Below are 22,648 nucleotides of genomic sequence, written 5' to 3'. Positions count from 1 at the left end.
GCAGAAAATACCATAGCTTGGGCCCCACAGGCAGCCTAGTGTTAGCCAAGGAATATTGCCTACCAAATCTTTGAGAAGATCTCCATCCAGAAAAATAGGAGGGAACTTAATAATCATCCAGGTCTACTTCCTTATTTAATAGATGAAAGAGGCCCAGTGACCTGCCCAAGATCTTTAGTGACACAGGGCCCAGAGAGATGGCCAATAACACATTCACAGAGTACACAGTGTTTTTACCCACATCGTTTTACAAAGAGCTGGGTAAGGAATAATTATTCAAATCCCCATTTTTCAGCCTGAGGTGAAATGACTTATCCAGGGAAGGATTTAAATGCGGCTGGTCAAACCCCCTGTCCACTGATCTTTCTCTTGCACCACAATTTCATGCACAGGCTGGTATTTAGCACAATCATTTTAGCATTCAATATATTTCAAACTCCAAATTCGGTTTTATTAGAAGGTATTTTTCTTCTTATTTCATCCTGTTTTCAGCAATATTTCACATTCAGCATCCCCTGGTAGGACTCTACTGACCTTTTCTCTTACAGAAAAGCCAGTTCAGTGGCCACATTTGGCACCAGAAATATTTTTTGAAGACGCAATCATCAAAACTGGGCCTTGCCAGATGAATCACCTTCACAAAATACATCCTCACATGTGTCTCATTCAAGACGCACATCGTTATCGTTCCAAACACACCGGACTAGATGCTCAAAGAGCAATGATCGCTCACTGACGTGAATCAAGATTTAACAAAATACGTACCAAGAAGGCAGTTTTAACAAATGGGTGGAACACTGAGTTAAAAACGTACTGACTTTATCAATGAAAACTGATTCGTGTTCATGGTAGGGTCTCAAAGTGAAGTGAGCAACAGAGAAAATCAGTAATTCTAGTCATCTCCCTCCAAAGGCTTTCAACCTGAAGTGTCTTTATATGGGGAGGTCCGGAGAAAGGCTGAGGGAATAACATGCATTTCACTTCGATCTCTTGTGAACAAGCCTCCAGAGGTTTGGCAGTACTTTCTTCTGGAAAGCACCGGCCTTCGTCCCTCCCGTTCCCTCTCCTTTCCCATTACTATAGAAACTACGACACAACTCCCCACACCCGGGTCCGCGGTCAGAAGCGAGTAACGGATGGTAACAGTACAGTTGCTCTCGATTTAGGGCTCAACAGACTAGGCAACCAGCTGGTGAAGGCACCTGCCTCACGGCCAGGCCCGGCCCCCAGGGATGCCAGTTACTGTAGACGTGAGAACCCCGGGGCGCGAGCGCCGCGCCCCCAGGGATGCCTGTTACTGATCGCCCCAAGCAGCAGCCGAGGCACGCGCCCCATGGTCTTTGCAGGGAGGGCGCTACCCCTGGGCTGCGAGTAAGGACATGGGGAGACCAGGCTCCAGACTGCACCCCCACCCTCCATCAATAAAACGCAAGGGAAAATAAGCCTCATTTACCGACATGAGTGATCACTGTGGCCAGTTGCCGGGTGAGCTCCTGGGGGTCCATTTCTTCTTTTAACCAAAATAGCATTTCACCGAAAAAATCCGGTCAGTATAAGCAAAACAAAGCAACACGAAACTCTTTCTACTGCTGCTCTGGATGATTTCCAAAACGATGCTCTGTCCTCACACTCTTCCTCGCTCTCTCCAGGCACAAAACGACAGTCACTCCCAGCCAAGGCCAACTCTCCTGGGTCGCTCAGCCAGACGACGCCCGCTACGCCCTGCACGGGATTATATTAAAGATTAAGTCGAACCGCTTTCCCAACATAACGTCTGGCTTTGAGAAGGAAAAAGCAGCTCTGAAAGTGAGAAAAGCAAGTTGCCCCAATGTTGCTGTAATTGCGCATCGGGCTTCTCGGGCGGAGGAAGCACGTAGGTCTCTGGATTTGTGGTCCTGGGCTGTCGGGTTTTTTTGCCTCCCGGGAGGGTCTAGACGGAGGATGCTCGGCCAGCGCGTGGTGGGGAGCGCTGAGCCTGCCTGCGCAGAGGGCTGAGGAGCAGAGGCCGCCGGGGCTGCTCCGCGCCGCCCACTCCACGCCTGGCGGCTCGCGCCCCGCTACCCGCCTCGGCGCCCACCTCTCCCCTCCTGCTAGAGGCTCCAGGGGCGCCCGGGGAGGCGCGCACGCGCCGCAGCGCCGCCCGTTTTCCCGTGCCTAAGCCGCGAGCGGCTGGAAGCCTGCGCTCCGGCCCCGGGAGTGATGGGGATTCACCGTGTGTCCTTATCACTGTGCGGGAGAGGAGACAGCGACTTAGGTGCCCCTGCCAGCCCTGGGGTTCTGAAGCACACCACGCGCCTTCCTGCCTCGCCCCTCCTCCTTCCCCGCCAGGTTTCTGCGGAGCAGCAGAGGCAAGAAGGGGCCTGACTGAGAGGGGCAACCGTCCCGCCAGAGCTAGGAAAGCAGGGATGGGTGAGGTTCTGCTGCCCTCCTCCTTCTCCTGACTAGGCTGGGAGGCCGTGGGGGCGGGGGGGGGGGGGGGGGGACGGATAGAGACCCACCCCTCCCACTTAGGGGTTGTCTCACGCCGTTATCAGTGTCCACTGGACACTCCCTCACTTGGAGCCGCGAGTGCGGGCTGTGCATGGACTGGGCTGGGTTCGCATGTGCATACATATATCTGCACCGTGTGGGCCTTTTCCTTTGTGCTGCTACTGCCGTCTGCCGACTGTCAGGCGCGCGCGCCAGGCTCCATCGTGAAAAGGCTCTGGCACAGCACCCGTTTTGGCCCTCCTCCCCATCAGTCCCAGGAGCGTCTTTGAGCAGCTATCAGGTGGGAGACGCCGTCCCACGGCTTCCTTAGGTGGCTGCAGATACCACCCGACAGGCAGCAAAAGATTAACCCCTTAGTAGAGCAGAGCTCCGCGGGAAAAGCCTAAGCAAACACGAATCTGGTCAGCTGGTCCCTCAATCCTCTACAACGGGGGACCTTGAATATCCTGTCCCCAGAGTACCAGGACTAACTACCCACGTGTTCTGAGCCAATGCGGGGATTTCAGCTTTTCTCTTCACACGTAAAACAAAACAAAACAAAACAAAAACAAAATGCCAAACCCCAAACACCCTGGATCCAATTTCTAGTAGTAGCCACTCATCCCAGGATTTGGGGACATTTTTAAATGTTTTCTGTAACAATTTGGGCTGTGCTTAAGAGATGTTAGTGCGCGTGCGACGTGAGATTTGTGCAGAGGTTCCTCCCTTCTCTTTGCACTCTGCCTGCACAGGTAAAGCAACCATTTTTGTAGCAACCTCTTGCAAGAAATTCAGAAAGGGGTTAAAGACTCAAAGGAGTAAGACAGCTCCGGATTGTGTTACCATGGTGGTTTCTGGCTATTCAAAGGTCAAAAGTACTTTTGAGGATCCAAATGAGATGCTTCCTATTGGTAGTAAAGAACCCTGGTGCCCAGTCATAGCCAATTGTGAATTTGGGCCACTAGAAACCAGCACATTGCTAAGGAGACTGGTCGTGTGGAACATCCTGGACTTTGCAGATCTACCGCATTATAGAAAAAAATTGTCTATTAAAAATTCTGTAATTTTGATTTTGAGATGATTCAGAGGATTTTTTAAATACATGTTTTTCACATCTTGAAAACATTATAAAATGTTGTATTCTTCTTACCCCACACCTTTTTTTGCCCTACAACAGCTACCCTCTGCCCTACCTCCCAGGCTTTAAAGATTAAAGGTCATGAAGTGTTTCTCGCCCTGGAGCCCACCAGCGAGAAAGAACCCACAGACCACTAGACACATGGATGCAGCGCTCTGAGTGCCTAAGGAGGATGAGTACACTGCAAACCCCTTGGGAGCTGGAGCCCAGCCCAAGGGGTGGAGGAAGCAGAGACCACACCCCAGCGGGCGCGCAGCCCGATTGGCCAATCGCCACTGAGACCCTGCTCTTGTCTTCGATTGGTCTTCGCGCTGACGTGCCCTCCCGAATCCTCGCTGGGATTGGCCTATTTCTTGGTTCTGACCTGGACGGTGGCCAGAGGAGGACAAGAGCCTTCTGTACAGGATGGAGGGACGATTTGGGTGACATCTGAGACATAGACGCTCGTCAACAAGCGACCGGGCTCCAGGGACATGGCGGCGGCCTCTGCAGTGTCGGTGCTGCTGGTGGCAACTGAGAGGACGCAGTGGCAGAGTGTCCCCAGCCTGCTGCTATAGCCGCTGGGCGGCGTAGGTAAGGGGGCTGGGAGGGGGCGGGGGGCGGCTGCGTTCCCGCCCAGGGGCGGGACGTGGGCTGTTCGGCCCTCCTGAGCAGTGGGAGACGCAGGGCCGCGGTACCGGGGGCCGAAGGGGAGGAGGAGAACACGAAGGTGGAACCTACTTGTCAGGGGATCCTGTTTTCAATTCCACCTGTGAGAGGGAATCCTACACCCAACCCTTCTCTTTCTTACCCCTCCCTGGGGTCATCCTTCAGCCCGCAGTTTGCCTCACTTTCTCCATTTATGAGGTGGGGGGAAAGGCTCTGGGCCTGCCATCCTTTATGCTCCCCTCGCCATGCAGGCAAGAGTAGGGTCTCCAGATTTAGCATTAAAAATTTCAGGACGCTAATTAAATTTACCTTTCAGATCAACAAATAATTTTCTACTGTAAATATATCCCCAATTTAAACAACAAACAATTTTAGTATATGTTCCCAATATAAAATAAAATATAAAACATTTTTTGTTATTTTTCTGAAATTTAACTGAGCGTCCTGTTTTTTATCTGGCAACCCTAGGCAAGAATAACACTTGTACACCTCCTAACCATTTACAGTGTGCTTTTATAGCACTGCCTGTGTGGGGAGCGTTGTGATCATCTATGTTTTGATGAAACCCAAAGGGACTTGCCCAAGGTTACAAAACTAGTAAACAATGGGGCCAGGACACCTTACAAGTCCATTTCAGTTCTGCTTTCCTTCATCGGGTGTGCAATTCAAAGAGAGACTCTGGGGAATTCTTTCTCATTGTTAGAATGAAACTAGTTACTTTATCTTTCAGAGAAGATGGAGAGGTTTTTTTCTAGTTAACATACAGTTTCAGGTGTACACAATAGTTCATTAACATTTATATACTAGTTTCAGGTGTACACAATAGTTTCAGATATACACAATAGTTATTCAACATTTATAGACCTAAAGAAGTGATCACCGTAAGTCCAGCAACCATCTGACACTGTATCACGCTATCACAATATTATTGACTCTCTTCCCTATGCTGTACATTACATCCCCATGATTTACTTGTTTTATACCTGGAAATTTGAACCTCTTATTCCCTTCACCTTTTTTCCCCATTTTTAAAATTTTCAATTACAGTTGACATTCAATATTAATTTTAGGTTTACAGCATAGTGGTTAGATATTTCTATAATTTAGGAAGTGATCCCCCTGACTAGTTTCTACCCTCCTTGCACTATACATAGTTATTACCATATTATTGACTATATTCCCCAGGCTTTACTTTACATCCCCACGACTATGTTATAACTAGCAATTTGTACTTCTTAATGCCATCACATTTTTCACCTTGCTCCTTAGCCCCCCCTTCTATCACCCCGATAAATCTAGGATGCATCTAACACCATACATAGTTATTATAATATTACTGACTATATTCCTTATGCTATACCTTACATCCCCATGACTACTTTGTAACAGCCAACTTGTACTCCTTAATCCCTTCTCCTTTTTTACCCACCACCCCAAACCACCCTCCCATCTGGTAACTATCAAAATGTTCTATGTATCTGTGAGTTTGTTTCTGTTTTGTTTGTTTTTTTGAAACCCTAGGGCTGGGATCCCCTCATTCCTTGGCGGCAAGGGACCGTCACTACCGAGATATTCCTGGTGACTTTTAATGGTCACACTCAGGTGTGAGACCAGCCTGATCCACATCTCCACCTCTCCTACCAGTCTCAAGGTGGCTGCTTCTCTATGTCCTTAGTTATAGAGCTTCGGTTCAGTTAGACTGCAGGTGATTCTCAATGATGGTTGTTCTGTCGATTAGTTGTAATTTTAATGTGGTCATGACCGGAGGTAAGCACAACATTTACCTATTCTGCCATCTTGACCGAATCTTGATGGGGAGTTGTTTTATATTCAAGTTCTGCACTGTGGCATTTGCCTTATATTTTGGGGTGGAAATAACTGCATTAAACTGTCGAGGAATATTTATTTACTATATGATGTTGAAAGTATATTTTGTATATTAAATCACAGTGGCATATCATTTGGCTTTGATGTCAATGAGAAGGTTATATTCATATGTATTGCAAAAGATCCATACATCCCTGTGAAGGTAGCGACTAAAGAAGTGTGATGTATAGAAGCTAAGAGCTCAAAGTCTAGAATGAGACACACCTGGGTTCAAAGCCTAGTTCTACCATTTTGATGACAGTAGACAAGTTAGATAATCTCTCTGGGTCTCAGTTTCTTCTTCTTTAAAATAGAGATGATAATAATTGTACCCATTTCATAGGATTGCTCTTTGCCAAGGAACAATTAAATCCTTGCCAAGTGCCTGGGACATTGAAAGTACTTACTTAATTTTAGCTATTATTAGCTATTATAATTTGACCTTTAGTGAGTGTGAATCTTTAGATAAACATTAGATAATGAATTTTAAAAATTTTAATTTTATCATAAAATTTTAATCTTACTTTGAAAAAAGCCAAGCAATTAAGAATAGTATGAATATCTTGAATTTCAGTGAAAAGAAACATACTCTTCAATAATTGTTAAAGCAGATATTTTTAGGCCATAATATACTGATTTTACCAAATCAAATATCTGTAGCTGGGCTAATGTAATAATATATGTGTGTACCCATCTTATTCATTGCTCCCCATATATAATTTTATATGATTTTTCATTTTCCCTGTATTACCAATAGGAAGAATCGTTAGCAAGCACCAAGGAAGAGAAAATGACTCCAGGGTGATGGTTAAAGCCAGAAAATGGGTTTACAGGCAGTGGCTGTTTCTAGTGAAGTAGACTGAGTATTTTTTTTAAACTAAAGGTCAAGCTTTGTAGAAGTTTTATATTTCTTTGTATATCATTTTATTTCCTTAGTGTCTACAATGTTAAAGTAGTTTACTTACAAACTATTCCCTAAAATTCCTCTTGGGAACTTTTCCCTTTTTATCTCCAAAATACTATGAAACCTTTTTTACCACCTGAAAGGAATATGGGATTTTGAATATTCAAGTCCTAATCTCATCAACTACTATTTATTACCCAAGTGATTGTAAACAAGTCATTTAACATATCTAAGCCTTGGTTTATTTGTAATATCATAACTAATGAAAACCTACTTCCCCACACCCAAGGTTTATATATAATATTATTACTATATATTATTATTATTATCCAACAGGGAAAACTTCAACCAGAGATGAATCCAACTGTCTGTCTTTGTGCCTGCAGCACGCCTCCCACCATGTTTCCCCAAAAATAAGACCTAGCCAGACCATCAGCTCTAATGCATCTTTTGGAGCAAAAATTAATATAAGACCCAGTCTTATTTTAATATAAGATATATTTATTTTAATATAATATATAATAAATATATATAATACATAATATAATAAATATATATAATATATAATATAATATAAGACGCATTAGAGCTGATGGTCTGGCTAGGTCTTATTTTCGGGGAAACATGGTAGAAGAGCTGGAGAACTTGAACACTGGGAAAGACTTCGTACTAAAATTAATTCATGGTAGTTAACTTCCCTGGGCTTTCAGCACTGCACTGCAAGTCCATTGTTTCTCCAGCCACCTCATTCTTTCATTTTATGCAATTGCTGTTTCAAATCCTTTTCACTCTTCAAATCCTCAAACCTCTGATATCTCTTACAAGCTATTCTCAACAAGTGATCTGTGCTATTGAGAAAATACAATACCTGAGCTTCTGAGCCTTCTGCCAGCAAATCTGCCCACACCTTCATCTGCATCCATCCAACTTTCATCAGTCTAGCCCCTTTGTCCATGCTCTGGATCCTTCCCCTCTCACCATCTCAGGGGTCTGTACCATTGGGTACCCCTTCGGTCAGCTGCATGGTTAACCAATCCCTCTTTAAATCCTTCCCATCAGCACTGAAATGCTCTGCAGTCTCTGCCTTCTTCAGGGAACAATTTTAAGTCCCCACCCTTCCCCACACCTAACACTCTTTCTTCTCCCACTTACAATTTTTATGAATTGTCTGCCCTATTGTTTCTAGTTCTTTGCTTCCCATTCTGTTCTCAATTCACTCCTTTTCTGGTTTTTTCCGCACCCCTCTACTAACACTATTCCTGCTAAGGTCACCAATAACTTCCTTGTCCCTAAATCCACTGGACTCTTGACCTCTTAGCAACATTTAACACTATAGAAGTATTCCAGCAAATGACAGCATGTGGACCAAATCCAGCTTCAGCATGTTTTTATATGGACTGCGAGCTAAGAATGGGTTTTTACAGTTTTAAGGAATTGTAAAAGAAAAACAAAGACCACATGGGACAGAGATTCTACAGCCTGCAAAATCTAAAATATTTATTTTTGGGCCCTTGACAGAAAAAGGTTGCCAACTCCTTTTAGAGATCACTCCCTCCTTTTAGAAATAAATTCTTCTCTTGGCTCTTACAGAGTTTAGTTTTCCTTTTACTAATTCCTCCCCTCCTTCTGAGTCTCTTGCTGGATTACCAGACCCATAGATGTTAGAATTCCTCAACACTTCATGTTGTAAGTGAGATCTCACTGTACACTCTGGATCTCAACTCCTATAGCTTTGTTGACAACCCCCAAATTCCTATCTCTAACTCAAGTTTTCTTCTGAGCATTATACACGTGTATTCAACTGCCTACTCAACATCGTCACTTGGTGTGCTGCAGGTGCCCTGAACTCAATATATTTGAAGTTAAGCTCACAGTCCTGTGCTAATCCTGCTTTTCCTGCAGACTCGCATAACTCAGCAGATTATACATAGCATCATCGCTCATAAAGTTAATGCCAGAAATTTGGCATATTTCTCCCTCTCCCTTCCCCAATTTTGTTCCACCTACATCTAAGCAATCACCAAGTGCTATTAAATACATTGTCTACATACAGAGGGTGCCCAAAGAGATGTATATACATTTTAAGAAAGGAAAAAACTATTAAAATTGTAATACTCAATATATACCGATAACAAAAGATGAATACAAGTCATGTGTATATATATTTTTTGGCACCCCTGGGCTTTGTAAATCTCATTACTTCTTTGTGCCCAACACCACTGTACCCATACGTGAAAACCACCCTTCTTTCCTGGTCAAATGCTTTAACCTCCTATGTGGTCTTCCTATTTCTCTCTTCTCTGTCTAAAAACATTTTTTATAATTCACATACCATAAAAGTTACCCCAAGATGTATAATTTAATGATTTTCAGTATATTCACAAGGTTCAAACATCATCACTATGTAATTCTAGAATATTTTCATCACCACAAGAAGAAATGTCATACCCATTAGCAGACACTTCCCAGTCTCCCCTTCCCTCAGCCTCTGGTAACCACTAATCTACTTTCTGTCTATGGATTTGCCTTTTCTGGGCACTTTGTATAAATGGAATTGTACAATATGTGGTCCTTTTGCCTGGCTTCTTTCACTTAGCATAATGATTTCAAGGTTTATCCACATTGTAGCATGTATGAGTATTTCATTCCTTTTATGGCTAAATACTACTATATATATCATCGTATAGATATACTACATTTTGTTTATCCGTTTTTCAGTTGATGGACATTTGGTTTGTGTTTTCATTTCTGGCCATATGAATAATGCTTCTATGAACACTTATTTACAAATTTTTGTGTGGACATATGGTTTCACTTTTTTTTAGATGCATACGTAGGAATGGGATTGCCGGTCATTCTATTTAATCTTTTGAAAACCTGCCACACTGTTTTCCAAAGTGGCTGTACCATTTGACATTCCCATCAGCCATTTATGAGGATTATAGTTTCTCCACATTTTCACATTTTTGCCAACCCTTGTAGAGAGATATTGGTCTCTAGGTTTCTTTTCTTCTTCTTCCTTTTTTTTTTAAAATTTTTTTTTATTATCTGTCTATATTTGGTGCCAAGGTAATACTGGCCTTATAAAATTAGTTGGAAAGTGTTTCCTCTTCTTCTGTTTTCTGGAAGAGATTGTATAAAATCGATGTTAATTCTTCAGGTGGTAGGATTCTTCAGTAAAAGCATCTGGGCCTGAAGATTTCTCTTTTGGGAGCTTTTTAATTACAAATGTGTATTTTAATGGTTATAGGATTATTCAGATTATCTATTTCATATTAGTTTATCTTTGGTAGTTGGTGGTTTTCAAGGATCTGATTTCTTTTAAGTTGTTGAATGTATGTGCTTCAATTTATGAGTAATCATTGAAAGTTTTCATATTAGCATATTTCTAAAATGGGCCCATGGTCATATAATTAATTACATAAGTATAGTTGACAAAGATACATAATTATGCTGAGTAAGATCTAGAATTTATAGAAATAATGCAGAACCATTAATCTGTGACATAGAAACATTTTCTGAGATGAACATTTCTTCATAAAATGTATAACATTGGCTTTTCCCTTTATCTTCTTACATTTGATATGTAAAAATATAATACTGGGTTTATTGGAAATTTCTACTAAGGGTGTTTTAAAGTGAGATTTATTTAAATTTACCATTATTCTTTTTTTTCCTCCACGTCCAGGAATTGAACCTAAAGTAGAGCTTCCTCCCTCATTCTACTGAGGTCTCTGCTCCGTTGTCACCAACTTGGGGAGTCCTTCCCTGGTTCTCCTGTACATTTTTCATTCCTCATATCAGGGGATAAAATTCAAATCTTAAATTTAAAAAGAAGCTCCTTTGAAGTCATCTAGTCTAATCCCCTCCCAGGTTAGCAATCCTGCCTGCTGTGGACAGTCTTTCTATTTTGTGGGAACATTCTGAGTGACAAGTGACAAGGCTTATTACTGAGTTCTTAGTGCTCTCCCAACATGAACCAATCAAATGTTTGCACCCCACTGTACTGTGACCTCTTTGTGTACCATAACTCAGTTTTGACTCCTACAAGTCCACAGCAGTTTAGTAGAACACGTGCCCTATAAGCATTTTTCTTGAAAATGGTATTTTCCCATTTGTTAAGGACTAATTTGTGGTTTTCTTTTCCAAGGTTGTCAGACTGCACACCACACTGACGTCTTACTCGGCCTGTCAGACCACCCAGAGTTTGAGGCTGGAAATGAGCACACAAGAATTGTTCAGTCACAATGGTCAAAGTCCCCTCAAAGGGCCTCAGCCAGAGAAATTTTCTGCCAGGCATCCCTGGGTCTCATTCTCAAGGAGGAAGCTGGGACCAGTGCTTTCAAAGTTCAGACATGACACAAGGTAAAGAATGCTTTGTTGTTTCCTGATTATCAAGTGTTATCAAGTTGATTATCAACATTTTTTGAAGCCTCATTGAAATCTGCTTCTTTTTCTTTGACACCATTTTCTGCTGATTTGTTTTATTACCAAGTAGAACTTTTCACACATCGTGGATGTACCCATAATGGCTAAATATAACTGAATCATTCCGCTAACGTCACAATGGGTCTCTGTCATCCACACACTAGGTCTTCCTACACCCTGAAGAAAATGTTGGAAATGTTTGTTTTGGTTCTTTAATTATCTAGCTGGTATCTTTAGGAAAGTGAGGATCCCAAGTTTGAAAAGGCGTAAAAAAGTAATTAAAAATGAAACACCTAAAGGGATTTTATCATGCAGCAGTTTGATTAGTTGTAAACGTGGAAGTGATTCTGTGTTGTGCTGTACAAAAGCTGACTGCAGACCAGAATTTTAAACTAAGTATGAACAGTTCAGCATTTAACCATGTGCTTCCAAAGTCATTTGATGGAGCCTTTATTTCTACAACATAATAATTTAAGCTTTTGACTTTTAGACCCAAAAGGTAATTCTGGCACTTGAATACTATCTGGAAGCAACTTGTCATGGTTACATTGTGGAATCTGTGTTCAAAATGAAATGCAAGAAATGCAGGCTGTCACAGCACGTACTAATTTTTGGTACTCCAGAGAGAACATGATATGTTAAATAAAAGATATCTTCGTAAATATTGCCATACTTTTTCTAAAGTATTTTTTAACCAGTGATATTTGGGGTATGGGAAAGAAAAATAATTAACGTAATTGTTTAAGCCATTTGCCAGCATGAATACCTAGAGGTGATACTAAGACTTTTCTTCAATAGATATTACATTTTAGAACGGCTTTAGGTTTATAGAAAAATTAAGAAGATAGTACATAGAGTTCCTATATACCTTGTGTTGTATCCAGTTTCCCTTACTATTAACATCTTAGATTAGTATGGTACATTTGTTAAAATTAATGAACCAACATTGATACATTATTATGAACTAAAGTCCAAGGTTTATTCAGATTTCATTAGTTTTTACCTAATATCTTTTCTGTTCCAGGATCCCACCCAGTATACCACATTCCACTTAATTGTCATGTCTCCTTTTAGCTGTGACAGTTTCTCAAATTTGCCTTGTTTTTTTTTAATGATTTGGACAATTTTGAGGAGTGTTGGTCCAATAGTTAGTAGAATGCCCTTGCATTGAAATTTGATGTTTTTCTTAAGGTTAGACTTAAGGGTTATGGATTTGGGGGAGGAAGACCACAGGTGAAGTGCCATTTTCATCTCATGAGATCAAGGGTTATGACCGTGGATGTTGCCCTCGAGCACCTGGCTGAGGTAGTGTTTGTGAGGTTTCTCCGCTGTAAAGTTCCTCTTCTACCTCCCCTTCCATGCCATAGTCTTTGGAAGAAAGTCTCTAAGTGCAACCCACACTTTTTTTTTTTTTTTTTTTTTTTTACTTTCCAAAATGGATCAAGATGCTTGCTTTTGGATGAAGCAGATAAATATGTTGAGCCAAGGGATGAAGGATCAAATCCATGAGATTTACCAGAAAGGAAATGCAAGTATTCAGGTATGCACATGATTTTTCTGTAGCTGGCAGGTTGGGTTAATTGTTACAATATAGCTGTGCAGTGCTATATTGTCCTTTCCCCTGCTAAAAGCAATTGTTTCCTACAATCTCTGTCTGGCTCATTTCTATAGTAAGACAGGGACGCTTGGTCTCAAACATGGTTTCTCCAAGTATTATTATGAAAACTGTTATATCTGCTTAATGATGTGTCAACATACGGTCTCTTTTTTAAGGCTGTGTTGCTTTCTGCCTCAATGCCAATCGATCTGTTGCAAGTCATCAAAAAGTTCATGAGAGATCCATTTCAAATTCTGGTGAAGAAGGAGGAATTGACCTTCGAAAAGGTCAACATTTTATAATAATTTTGAAAGAGGGTAATATTTTTCTAATTGATCTACCTTAAAATTACAGCCAGATTTTTTTTTTAACCTTCTTATTTAAGCTCTGTGCTAAAGTACTGGAAACTAGTATCATGCCTAAGTATTTGTAATAAAGCTAGTGGAGTAAACACAAGGAAAAAAACAACTGTACCAGATAGTAGAAAAACTAAGATGAACCTCTTTAATAAGTCCAGTGTACTTTGTTCTGAGATTTGGTACAATAATATCTGTTTAGACAGAATTAATAGAATGAAGTTCTAACTTGTCTCTTCCAAAGGTAGGGATGGTTTTTTATCACAAAACTGATATGAACATTTTCCTCTCTGAAATACTGTAGGGAAGGAAATTGTACTATGTTCTTTGTGACGTATGAGAGACAGACTGGTACATAGGCTGTTCTTTTTCAGAGCACAAGGCAAAGAGTAGACTGGCCTGAGCAAAATACGTGTCAGAGATTTCAATTTCTGATGTCATAAGAGCAGCTCTTCCCCAGTATTGCTATTTAAGACACTATTAATATCTAATTATTTCATCGATAAACTGACGCAGGATCTAGTTACAATGTAGCTGTGAAGTGCTACATTGTCTTTGCTCCCTGCACAAAATAAAACTGTTTCCTTTCTAGCCCTGTCGCCCATGGTACCATAGCTGTCGGGGATGCATGGTCTCACACATGTTTACCAATTTAAATGCTGACTTGATGGGTGACTCATGAGCATTAAGTCTTGTTAATATTTCACAGGTAAGTGGTGACAGAAAGAGACACTTTCAAGAGGGAATTCAGATAAGGGACAAACTGCATTTTGAGTACTACTGACTTATTGGGAGTTCAATTCCTTATTTAATTACAATATTTATCTCCCAAAACTTGGTTTTGAGGGGAAGATTTTTAGTCGTCTTGGTCAACTTATGCTACGTGGGGGGCTAAAGACCACCTTCTGCAGTGATCTATATGCTGTCTATGCAATTCATTACTATTTTGTGGCCTAGCAGACTGTATAGCAGTTGCTTTTGAATCAAAATGGGAACATGCTTTCATACCTCAGGTTCATGATTTTTACAACTAGTACTTATGGTTATAAACTATGATGAAAGCTATATTCTTGTGAAAACTATATTCTTTGTTGAGTGTTTGTCCTCTTCATTGAATTACTTGCTTTTATTCTTGTGAATTAAAGTCATGTGTTGCTTTTCAAGTGTGATTTTGTCAGCCAACCTTGAAAATCAAATAAATGAATCAGGAGTAATCTTATCATCTAGTAATGTGATAAGATGTATTTAAATTATAGTTTGGGAAGATTCATGCTTATCAGAACACAGTATAAAAGCAAATGTGAAATTAAAAGTCTACATTTTGGACTTTATACAGTTGATATTCAAAAGAAAATCAATAATACTGTTATAATACTGTTATAATACTGTTATATCTGGTTGTCTTAGCTTACGTGTGAATCTTTTTTTTAGCCATGTTGCCCATATCTTGTGCTGTCTTGGTGATTCCTCTATAATTAGGATTTTCTCAGCATTTTCTGGTAGCCATTTGTATTGACCCTGGAGTAGGTATAGTGGCTTTATCACTACCGTGTTTCCCCGAAAATAAGACCTAGCTGGACAATCAGCTTTTGGAACAAAAATTAATATAAGACCTGGTATTATATTATATTATATTATACCTGGTATTATATTATATTATTATTATTATTATTATTATTATATTATACCCATTCTTATATTATAGTAAAATAAGACCGGGTCTTATATTAATTTTTGCTCCAAAAGACACATTAGAGCTGATTGTCCGGCTAGATCTTATTTTTGGGGAAACACAGTAAATAAATTGAATTATGTCCTGCTACTCATGTAAAAATAACTTTAAAAAATATAGTAATTGATAAGAATAGGTGATGAGGTGGTGCTCAAAAACTACATTGGCCTGATTTAGGACATATAGTCATAAGTGAAACAAGTTTGGACAAAGAGCGAGGCAGTATTTCCATACTTGTTTTCTTCTTGTCCTGGTTATTTGATATTTTAAGTTGCTCCTGCCAAGGCATTTTTGCTTGGTTGTATTATGTGTTTTGGTGGGAGCTGTAGTGGTAAACATATCTCAGTCATTGGTATTACAGTGTATGAGATGATCACAACGCAGTGATCAATACAGGTTGCCATTACAAATTTTTGAAGATCCTCCACACACGGGAAAAAGTTTTAAGCTGGAACTTAAAACTTTCTGTCCAATAGAACTTTCTGCAGTGGTGGAAATGTTCTATGTCTGCGCCGCCCACACAGTCGTGACAGGCCACATGCAGCTGCTGAAATGTGCTTAATGCAACGGAGGAACTGAATTTTCTATTTCATTTAATTTTAATTAATGTAAAGTTAAATAGCCACACGTGGCTAGTGGTTATTCTGTCGGACAGCATAGTCCTAAATAATCGATAACATTCCAGAGATTCTGGTTGCAGTTTATAGTTCCAAAAGTGTGTCAAACTACATTACATAACTGTTCTTTGTATTGTGTCCTTGGTGTTTACATCTGTCCCAGGCTGACACCTGATCTTGGCCCACTTTGGTACGGGATTTAATTTCACTGCCCCAAGCACAATACTGTCATCTGCTTTAAAATAATAATGCTCAAGATGCTTAATAGGCTCTGATCTTGCAGCCAGATGAATGCTTCTGCACTGACTACAAAAGAAATCTTTTCCTTTTCCCGAGATACTGTGATTAGCCTGTAGTGCTCCAGTTACAAGTACTCGATGCACAATCTTGGCCAAGGATAGGTCAACAAGTAGCTCAATTGTTAGTAGCTCCTGTAATATTTGGTAATATTCTGATTAATTTTTCTTTTGTTCAGAATTGGCAGTGGGAAGAGAACAGGGGTGGACAGCTATGGCCATTGCATTGAAGAGGACAAGAGGATTCTTCCTGACACTGGGACTTCCTGCCACTCTGCAGTGGCGGAAATTTCAATGAATGTGGCTGACCTGATTCCTGGGATGCAACAATTTTGAATGCAGTGTTCACTGTTGCTGAGCAGGAAACCACCACATGTACTCAGCTTCTTTCTTTGGGAATTTGAATCTTGTCTCAATGCTCATGATGGATCAGAAATACTGATTTTGATAGCAAAGCGATTTTAGTTATGAGCTCCAGTGAGGAAAGTCATTGGCTTTATCCTCTTTCGAGTTAGACTGTTGGGGTTGGGTATGAAAGATGAGGTTATAGAATCTTTCTTCGATATTTATTTTATAGTTCTGTAAAAATGATTATATTGAGTGTTTACTATCGTGTAATAATATACTTGTGGACTGAAAGATAAGTGCTGTATAAAAAAGCCAATTATATTCAGCTAGTAAATCTGACTTTATTGTGTTAATCATTAGATTGAATAGAATAAACTTTAAAATGATTTTTTAAAGAAAATATTTTAATTCATTTTAATAATGCTGTATTTTTATTCAGTAAAGCATTCTATTAGTGGTAAATGTGAACTGGAGCCTTTTGCTAAGCGCCAATCATATCCTAGGGTTAAACCCCAGAAAAAATGCCATATTATATATTGAATGTTCAATAAATTATAATATATTTTTCTCTAAAGCTGTTTGGTCCTTATTCCTTAATTATTAGTATTTGTACTTTTTGCCACAACTCCGTATTTTCAAAGAAGATAAAACAGCACTCTATAGTAAATATTTTGTTCCAGTTACAAAATTACACACAAAGGATACAATAAAGATAGCTTTTCATAAAAAGGTTTAATAGTTCCAAGTTAGCTGCTACTTGGCAGTAGCACAAAAACGATCAATTGCAGATATTTATCAGCACCATTTGTTAAACATCTGCTTCTTTAAGAAAAAAGAAGCAATAAAATGTAAGATTTTTCCTCCTTCTAGCATGGCAAACATTTCCTGGTATATACAAAATAGCTACTTAACAACAAGATGTTTTGTTTTTGTTTTGTTTTTTCTGTTAATAAACTAATTAATCAGTAAAATTCTTTTCCATAACAATAGCATGGCGTTGCTGTGATAGGTCCTATTACAGAAGGATTGACATTATGATCCTTGTTTTTTCCTACTCACAAATTACTTATTTAACAATCTTTGTCTTGACCACAGTTTACAATTTGTCAAAAGAAACACTGACAGGCAGTGAACATTACACCAGTTGTTTCGATTTGTATCACCTAGAAAACAATATACTAATGATTTTCTGGGTGGCAGCCCCCTCTGTCCTTTCTCGGGCCCTGTACCAATGCTTGCCACTTTCTTTTTCATAAAACTGCTACTGTAGGAGAACTGACTCTGGGTGGTGAACACACAATGTAATTTATAGATGATGTGATACAGAATTGCACACCTGAAATCTATGTAATTTTACTAACAATTGTCACCCCAATAAATTTAAAAAAAAAAACTGCTACTGTAACAAAACTAATGCTAGAATCCTTGGAAGTGTCAGATCAATGAAAAGTCATCACTGTCTCCAGTATGTGTGCAAAAGGAGACCCTAAAGAATGATACGTAGGGGACTGCACCTACCCTGGTGTCCGTTCCCTACCAAGATGGGAAGGCAGGTGGAGAGAACTACATCAAAACGAGAAAAAAAGAAGCAAAATTTGTGTTGTATTAGGAAAAGGTATAACTACAAAATTTGCAGGAAGGTCTTCACAGCCTTGTTTAATGATGTGGATTTTATTTAGGATTAAGGTCATTCATTATCACCATCCAGGGACACCTTTGATTACTTTCTTGACAGTATCATGAGGCCCTACTTCCCCCAACACACTTCCCCCCTCCCAGGGCTCCACTCCTGATTTCTTCCTCCTCTGTATGTGGCCAACTGCTCCCTGGATGTTTTCAGTCTGAAGACTCACTGGCACTTCAATATATTCAAAACCAAATTTACCATCTTGCTCTAGTGATACCTACCTCATTACCCTGAACCTCCTTCTCTTAGCTAGACTTTGGCAATGGTCTCCAAAGTTGTTTCCCTGCCCTTATTCTTGCTTTATCCAATCCTTTACCAGACAGTTCCCTGGTTATCTCATAAACATACAAATTATTCAGTGGCTTTTCTTTCTTTCTCAGAATTAAGTCCACAGTTTATAGCTTCCCTGCCTTTGGTTGTTATATCTGAAAAGTTACCACTAAATCCAAGGTCATCGAGATTTTCTCCTATATTGTCTTCTAGGGGTTTTACAGTTGTGTGTTTTACATTTACGTCAGTGATCTATTTTGAGTTAATCTTTATAAAGGGTATAAAGTCTGTATCTAGATTAATTTTTTTGCATGTGATGGCCAACTGCAGCAGCATTTGTTGAAAAGACTGTCTTTTCTCCATTGTACTGTCTTCGCTCCCTTGTTGATGTAAGAAACACCCAAACCAGTAGAGAATTTTAATGAGTTTATTTGAGCCAAACTGATTACAATTGCCAAGAAGCAAAATCTCAACAGATTAAGAAAATGCTCCAGAGAATGGCAGTTTTGCATCTTATTTTATACATTAGAATCAAAGGAGGAGATGTAAGGAGGGTTACATGAAATCCATTAGTGGTACATTAAGGGGGCAGGAGAATCTCTGTAATTGGATATAAAGTAAAACAGAGAGACACATACTTCTTTTACATTGGTGGGCACAGCGTGGTTAATAATTAACATTTACAGCACATAGAAACGATATGCAGGGAACAAGATAACAATGAGGGGTTCTGTGGTCTCCAGCTCTGGTGCAGTGGGTGTATGCTGAGGGGTCTGGAAAAGGGGATTACTCTGACATTCCAAGGGTATGTTATCTTAGATGCAAAAAGACAATGGACAGGCTTACTTAGGGGAAAGATTGATCTTTGTCAAGGAAGCTTCAGGCCCAGGATGTGATTACCTGCCATGACCCACTTTTAGTTAGGAATTTTTATGTTCAAACCATCCTGTGTGGTTACTTTTGGTCTCTGAGTTTGTAAGGCTCACCATGTTGGCCTCCCTGAGAGTGGTAGGTTTAGTATGTGGCCTATGTTTTGTCCATGCCTTTGTCAAAGATTAGATCAATATAGTTGTATTTATATGGATCTATTTCTGGACTCTTGTAAGGGAATATCTATTTGTCTCCCTTACTCCCAAAATTCTACTCACAGAATACTTCACTTTTGGCATTCTGGTCATAAAGTGTTGGGTTTTTTTGTTTTGGTATTTTTTACGTGAAGCAACTCTGATACCAGCTAGGTGTCTTACAATTTAATTCATTTCTGACACTATCTAACCTGGAGATAGCATCAGATCCCACAGGATAAGGGCTCAGTCCCACAAGACTTCCCCTTTCCCACACACGGATGTTAAATGCAAGTCCACATTGTTACTTATGCTTCTGAATGATTGACTATAAATTGGACATTCCCATGACCCTCTTCTCAGCTTCTGTTCCCTTGCTAGAGTAGCTCCCAGAACTCAGGAAAACATTTTACTTAGCAGATTAGCAGTCTATTATAGAAGGCTGTATCTCAGGAATAGCCAGATGGAAAAGACCACACCAGAGCACTACCTGTTTAGCCCTACAAGCAGTACACCTGACTCCACAGGTGAAGCCTCCACTAAGGAGTCACGCCCCACATAGAAGCTCATGCACTGTGGGTATAGCCAATCCTCACAGTCATTCAGCCTGGGAGTCAATCCCACCCACTGATGCACCAAAAGCCATCAAGACTCAACTACAATAGGAGAACACACACAACACACTCAATGGACACTCCTGGAAAACACACACAAGAGATCAGGAAGACTGCACCATTGAATCACACAGGACACATACTATATAAGGTCACCTTGCAAAGACTGAGAGACACAGGAGACTTACCTAATACATAGAGGCAAACACAGAGCAGCAGCCAGAATGAGGGAACAAAAGCACATATTCCTAATAAAAGAACAGAAGAAACCTCCAGAAATAGAACTAAATGAAATGGAGGCAATCAACCTACCAGAGACAGAGTTTAAAACACTGATTATAAGAATGCTTAAGGAATTTAATGAGAATTTCAACAAAAAATAGCAAGCATAAAGAAGGACATTGAAATCATAAAAAAGAACCAGTCAGAAATAAAGAATACAATAACTGAAATGAAGAACACACTAGGAGGAAACAACAGCTGATTAGATAAAGCAGAGGACTGAATCAGCGATTTAGAAGACAATATAGTAGAATACACCCAGTCAGAACAACAAAAAGAAAAAGGAATGAAAAACAATGGAGGTAATTTAAGGGACAACATCAAGCATAACAACATTTGCATCATAGGAGTACCAGAAGGAGAAGAGAGGGAGCAAGTGATCAAGAATCTTTCCTAACATGGTAAAGGAAATAACATACAAGCCCAGGAAGCACAGAGAGTCCCAAACAAAATGAACTCAAACAGGCCCACACCAACACACATCATAATTAAAATGTAAAGGTTAAAGACAAAGAGAGGATCCTAAAAGCAAAAAGAGAAAGACAACTAGTTACTCACAAGGAAGCTACTGTCTGCTGATTTCTCAACAGAAACTTTGCAGGCCAGAAGGGTGTGGCAGGAAATATTCAAGGTGATGAAAAACAAGGGTGTATAACCAAGACTACTCTACCCAGCAAGGCTATCAGTTAAAATTGAAGGAGAGATAAAGAGCTTCCCAAACAAGAAAAAGCTAAAGGAATTCATTGCCACCGAGCAGTATCACCAGAAATGTTAAAAGGACTTCTTTAAGCAGAAGAAAGGAGAAAACAAACAAATGAAGATCAAATATATGAATAATAAAATGGCAATAACTACGTACCTATCAATAATCACTTTAAATGTAAATGGAATAAATGTTCCAATCAAAGGACATAGGGTGGCTGAGTTAATAAGAAAACAAGATCTCTGCATATGCTGTCTACAAGTGACCCACCTCAGATCAAAAGACAGACACAGACTGAAAGTAAAGGCATGAAAAAAGATATTTCACACAAACAGAAATGAGAAAAAAGCTGGGGAAGCAATACTTATATCGGACAAAATAGACTTTAAAACAAAGACCATAATAAGAGAAAAAGAAGGACATTACATAATAATAAAGGGATCAATCCAACAAGAGGACATAACCCTAGTAAATATCTATACACCCAACATAGGAACACCTAAATATATAAAACAAATATAGGCAGAGATCATAAAGGCAGAGATCAACAGTAACACAATCAAAGTAGGGGACTTTTACACCCCACTGACACCAATGGACAGATCCTCCAGACAAAAAAATCAACACAGAAAAAGCGGCCTTATATGACACACTAGACCAGATGGATCTAATTGATATTTTTAGAGCATTTCACCCCAAAGCAGCAGATTATATATTCTTTCAAGTGCACATGGAACATTTTCCAAGATATACTCATGTTAGGCCACAAAACAAGTCTCAATAAATTTAAGAAGCCTAAAATCATATCAAGCATCTTCTCTGATTACAGTGGTATAAAGCTAGAAATCAATTACAAGAAAAAAACTGAAAAACATACAAACACATGGACACTAAATAACATGTTATTAAATAATTAAATAATGAAAAGGTCAACAATAAGATCAAGGAAGAAATCAAGTTACCTTGAAACAAACTGAAATGAAAACACAACAACCCCAAATGTATGAGACACAGCAAAAGCAGTCCTAAGAAGGAAATTCATAGCAATGCAGGACTACATAAAGAAACAAGAAAAATCTTAAATCAACAATCTATATTTACACCTAAGGGAACTGGGAAAAGAACAACAAACAAAGCCCAAAGTGAGTAAAGGGAAGGAAATAAAGATCAGAGTAGAAATAAACAAATTATACATATATATATATATATATATATATATATATATATTTATATATTTATATGATACATACATATATTAAGTGTATATATATACACACACACACACATACACATACACACACACACATACACACACACACACACACACACACACACACACACACACACACACACACACACCGTGTTTCCCCAAAAATAAGACCTAGCTGGGCAATCAGCTCTAATGGGTCTTTTGGAGCAAAAATTAATATAAGACCCGGTCTTATTTTACTATAACATAAGACTGGGTCTTTAGAATATAATATAATATAATATAATATAATATAATATAATACCCAGTCTAATTTTACTATAAGACCAGGCCATATAATATAATATAATATAATATAATATAATATAATATAATATAATATAATACTTGGTCTTATCTTAATTTTTGTTCCAAAAGAC

The 22,648-nt window shown here is 39.4% G+C and overlaps 1 protein-coding gene, 1 long non-coding RNA gene and 3 other non-coding genes across 16 annotated transcripts in view; 4 read left to right on the top strand and 1 right to left on the bottom strand.

Annotated features, from left to right (window-relative positions):
* Positions 1 to 1,583, bottom strand: part of MCF2L2 (MCF.2 cell line derived transforming sequence-like 2) — a 213,319-nt gene extending 211,736 nt beyond the window's left edge. For all 5 annotated transcript variants that reach the window (XM_033121699.1, XM_033121707.1, XM_033121716.1 and 2 more), the window contains exon 1: positions 1,454 to 1,583. In XM_033121699.1, the coding sequence (XP_032977590.1) occupies positions 1,454 to 1,529 (76 nt within the window). In that variant the 5' untranslated portion in view covers positions 1,530 to 1,583. The remainder of the gene's footprint in view (positions 1 to 1,453) is intronic.
* A 160-nt stretch (positions 1,584 to 1,743) lies between these two features.
* Positions 1,744 to 16,919, top strand: LOC117031309 (uncharacterized). 8 transcript variants are annotated; one of them, XR_004424498.1, is made up of 9 exons: positions 1,744 to 1,873; positions 3,647 to 4,180; positions 5,777 to 6,022; positions 10,714 to 10,898; positions 11,176 to 11,390; positions 12,899 to 12,993; positions 13,227 to 13,367; positions 13,999 to 14,115; positions 16,231 to 16,919. It is a non-coding gene; the product is annotated as an uncharacterized LOC117031309 (long non-coding RNA). The 8 variants fall into 8 exon arrangements; XR_004424494.1 differs by having other exon boundaries at positions 13,923 to 14,115; XR_004424500.1 differs by lacking the exon at positions 13,999 to 14,115 and having other exon boundaries at positions 13,227 to 13,337.
* On the top strand, positions 13,022 to 13,152 carry LOC117014632 (small nucleolar RNA SNORA63). Its single transcript, XR_004421559.1, has one exon. It is a non-coding gene; the product is annotated as a small nucleolar RNA SNORA63 (small nucleolar RNA).
* On the top strand, positions 13,421 to 13,599 carry LOC117014720 (small nucleolar RNA SNORA81). The gene has a single exon (XR_004421594.1). It is a non-coding gene; the product is annotated as a small nucleolar RNA SNORA81 (small nucleolar RNA).
* On the top strand, positions 13,917 to 14,048 carry LOC117014626 (small nucleolar RNA SNORA63). The gene has a single exon (XR_004421558.1). It is a non-coding gene; the product is annotated as a small nucleolar RNA SNORA63 (small nucleolar RNA).
* Positions 16,920 to 22,648: the final 5,729 nt, after the last annotated feature.

The sequence above is a fragment of the Rhinolophus ferrumequinum genome, chromosome 2, assembly GCF_004115265.2.
Source record: "Rhinolophus ferrumequinum isolate MPI-CBG mRhiFer1 chromosome 2, mRhiFer1_v1.p, whole genome shotgun sequence".
In the NCBI taxonomy this organism is placed as follows: domain Eukaryota; kingdom Metazoa; phylum Chordata; class Mammalia; order Chiroptera; family Rhinolophidae; genus Rhinolophus; species Rhinolophus ferrumequinum.
Note: the sequence above shows the minus strand (reverse complement) of the source record. Positions and strands in the feature narration are given on the sequence as shown.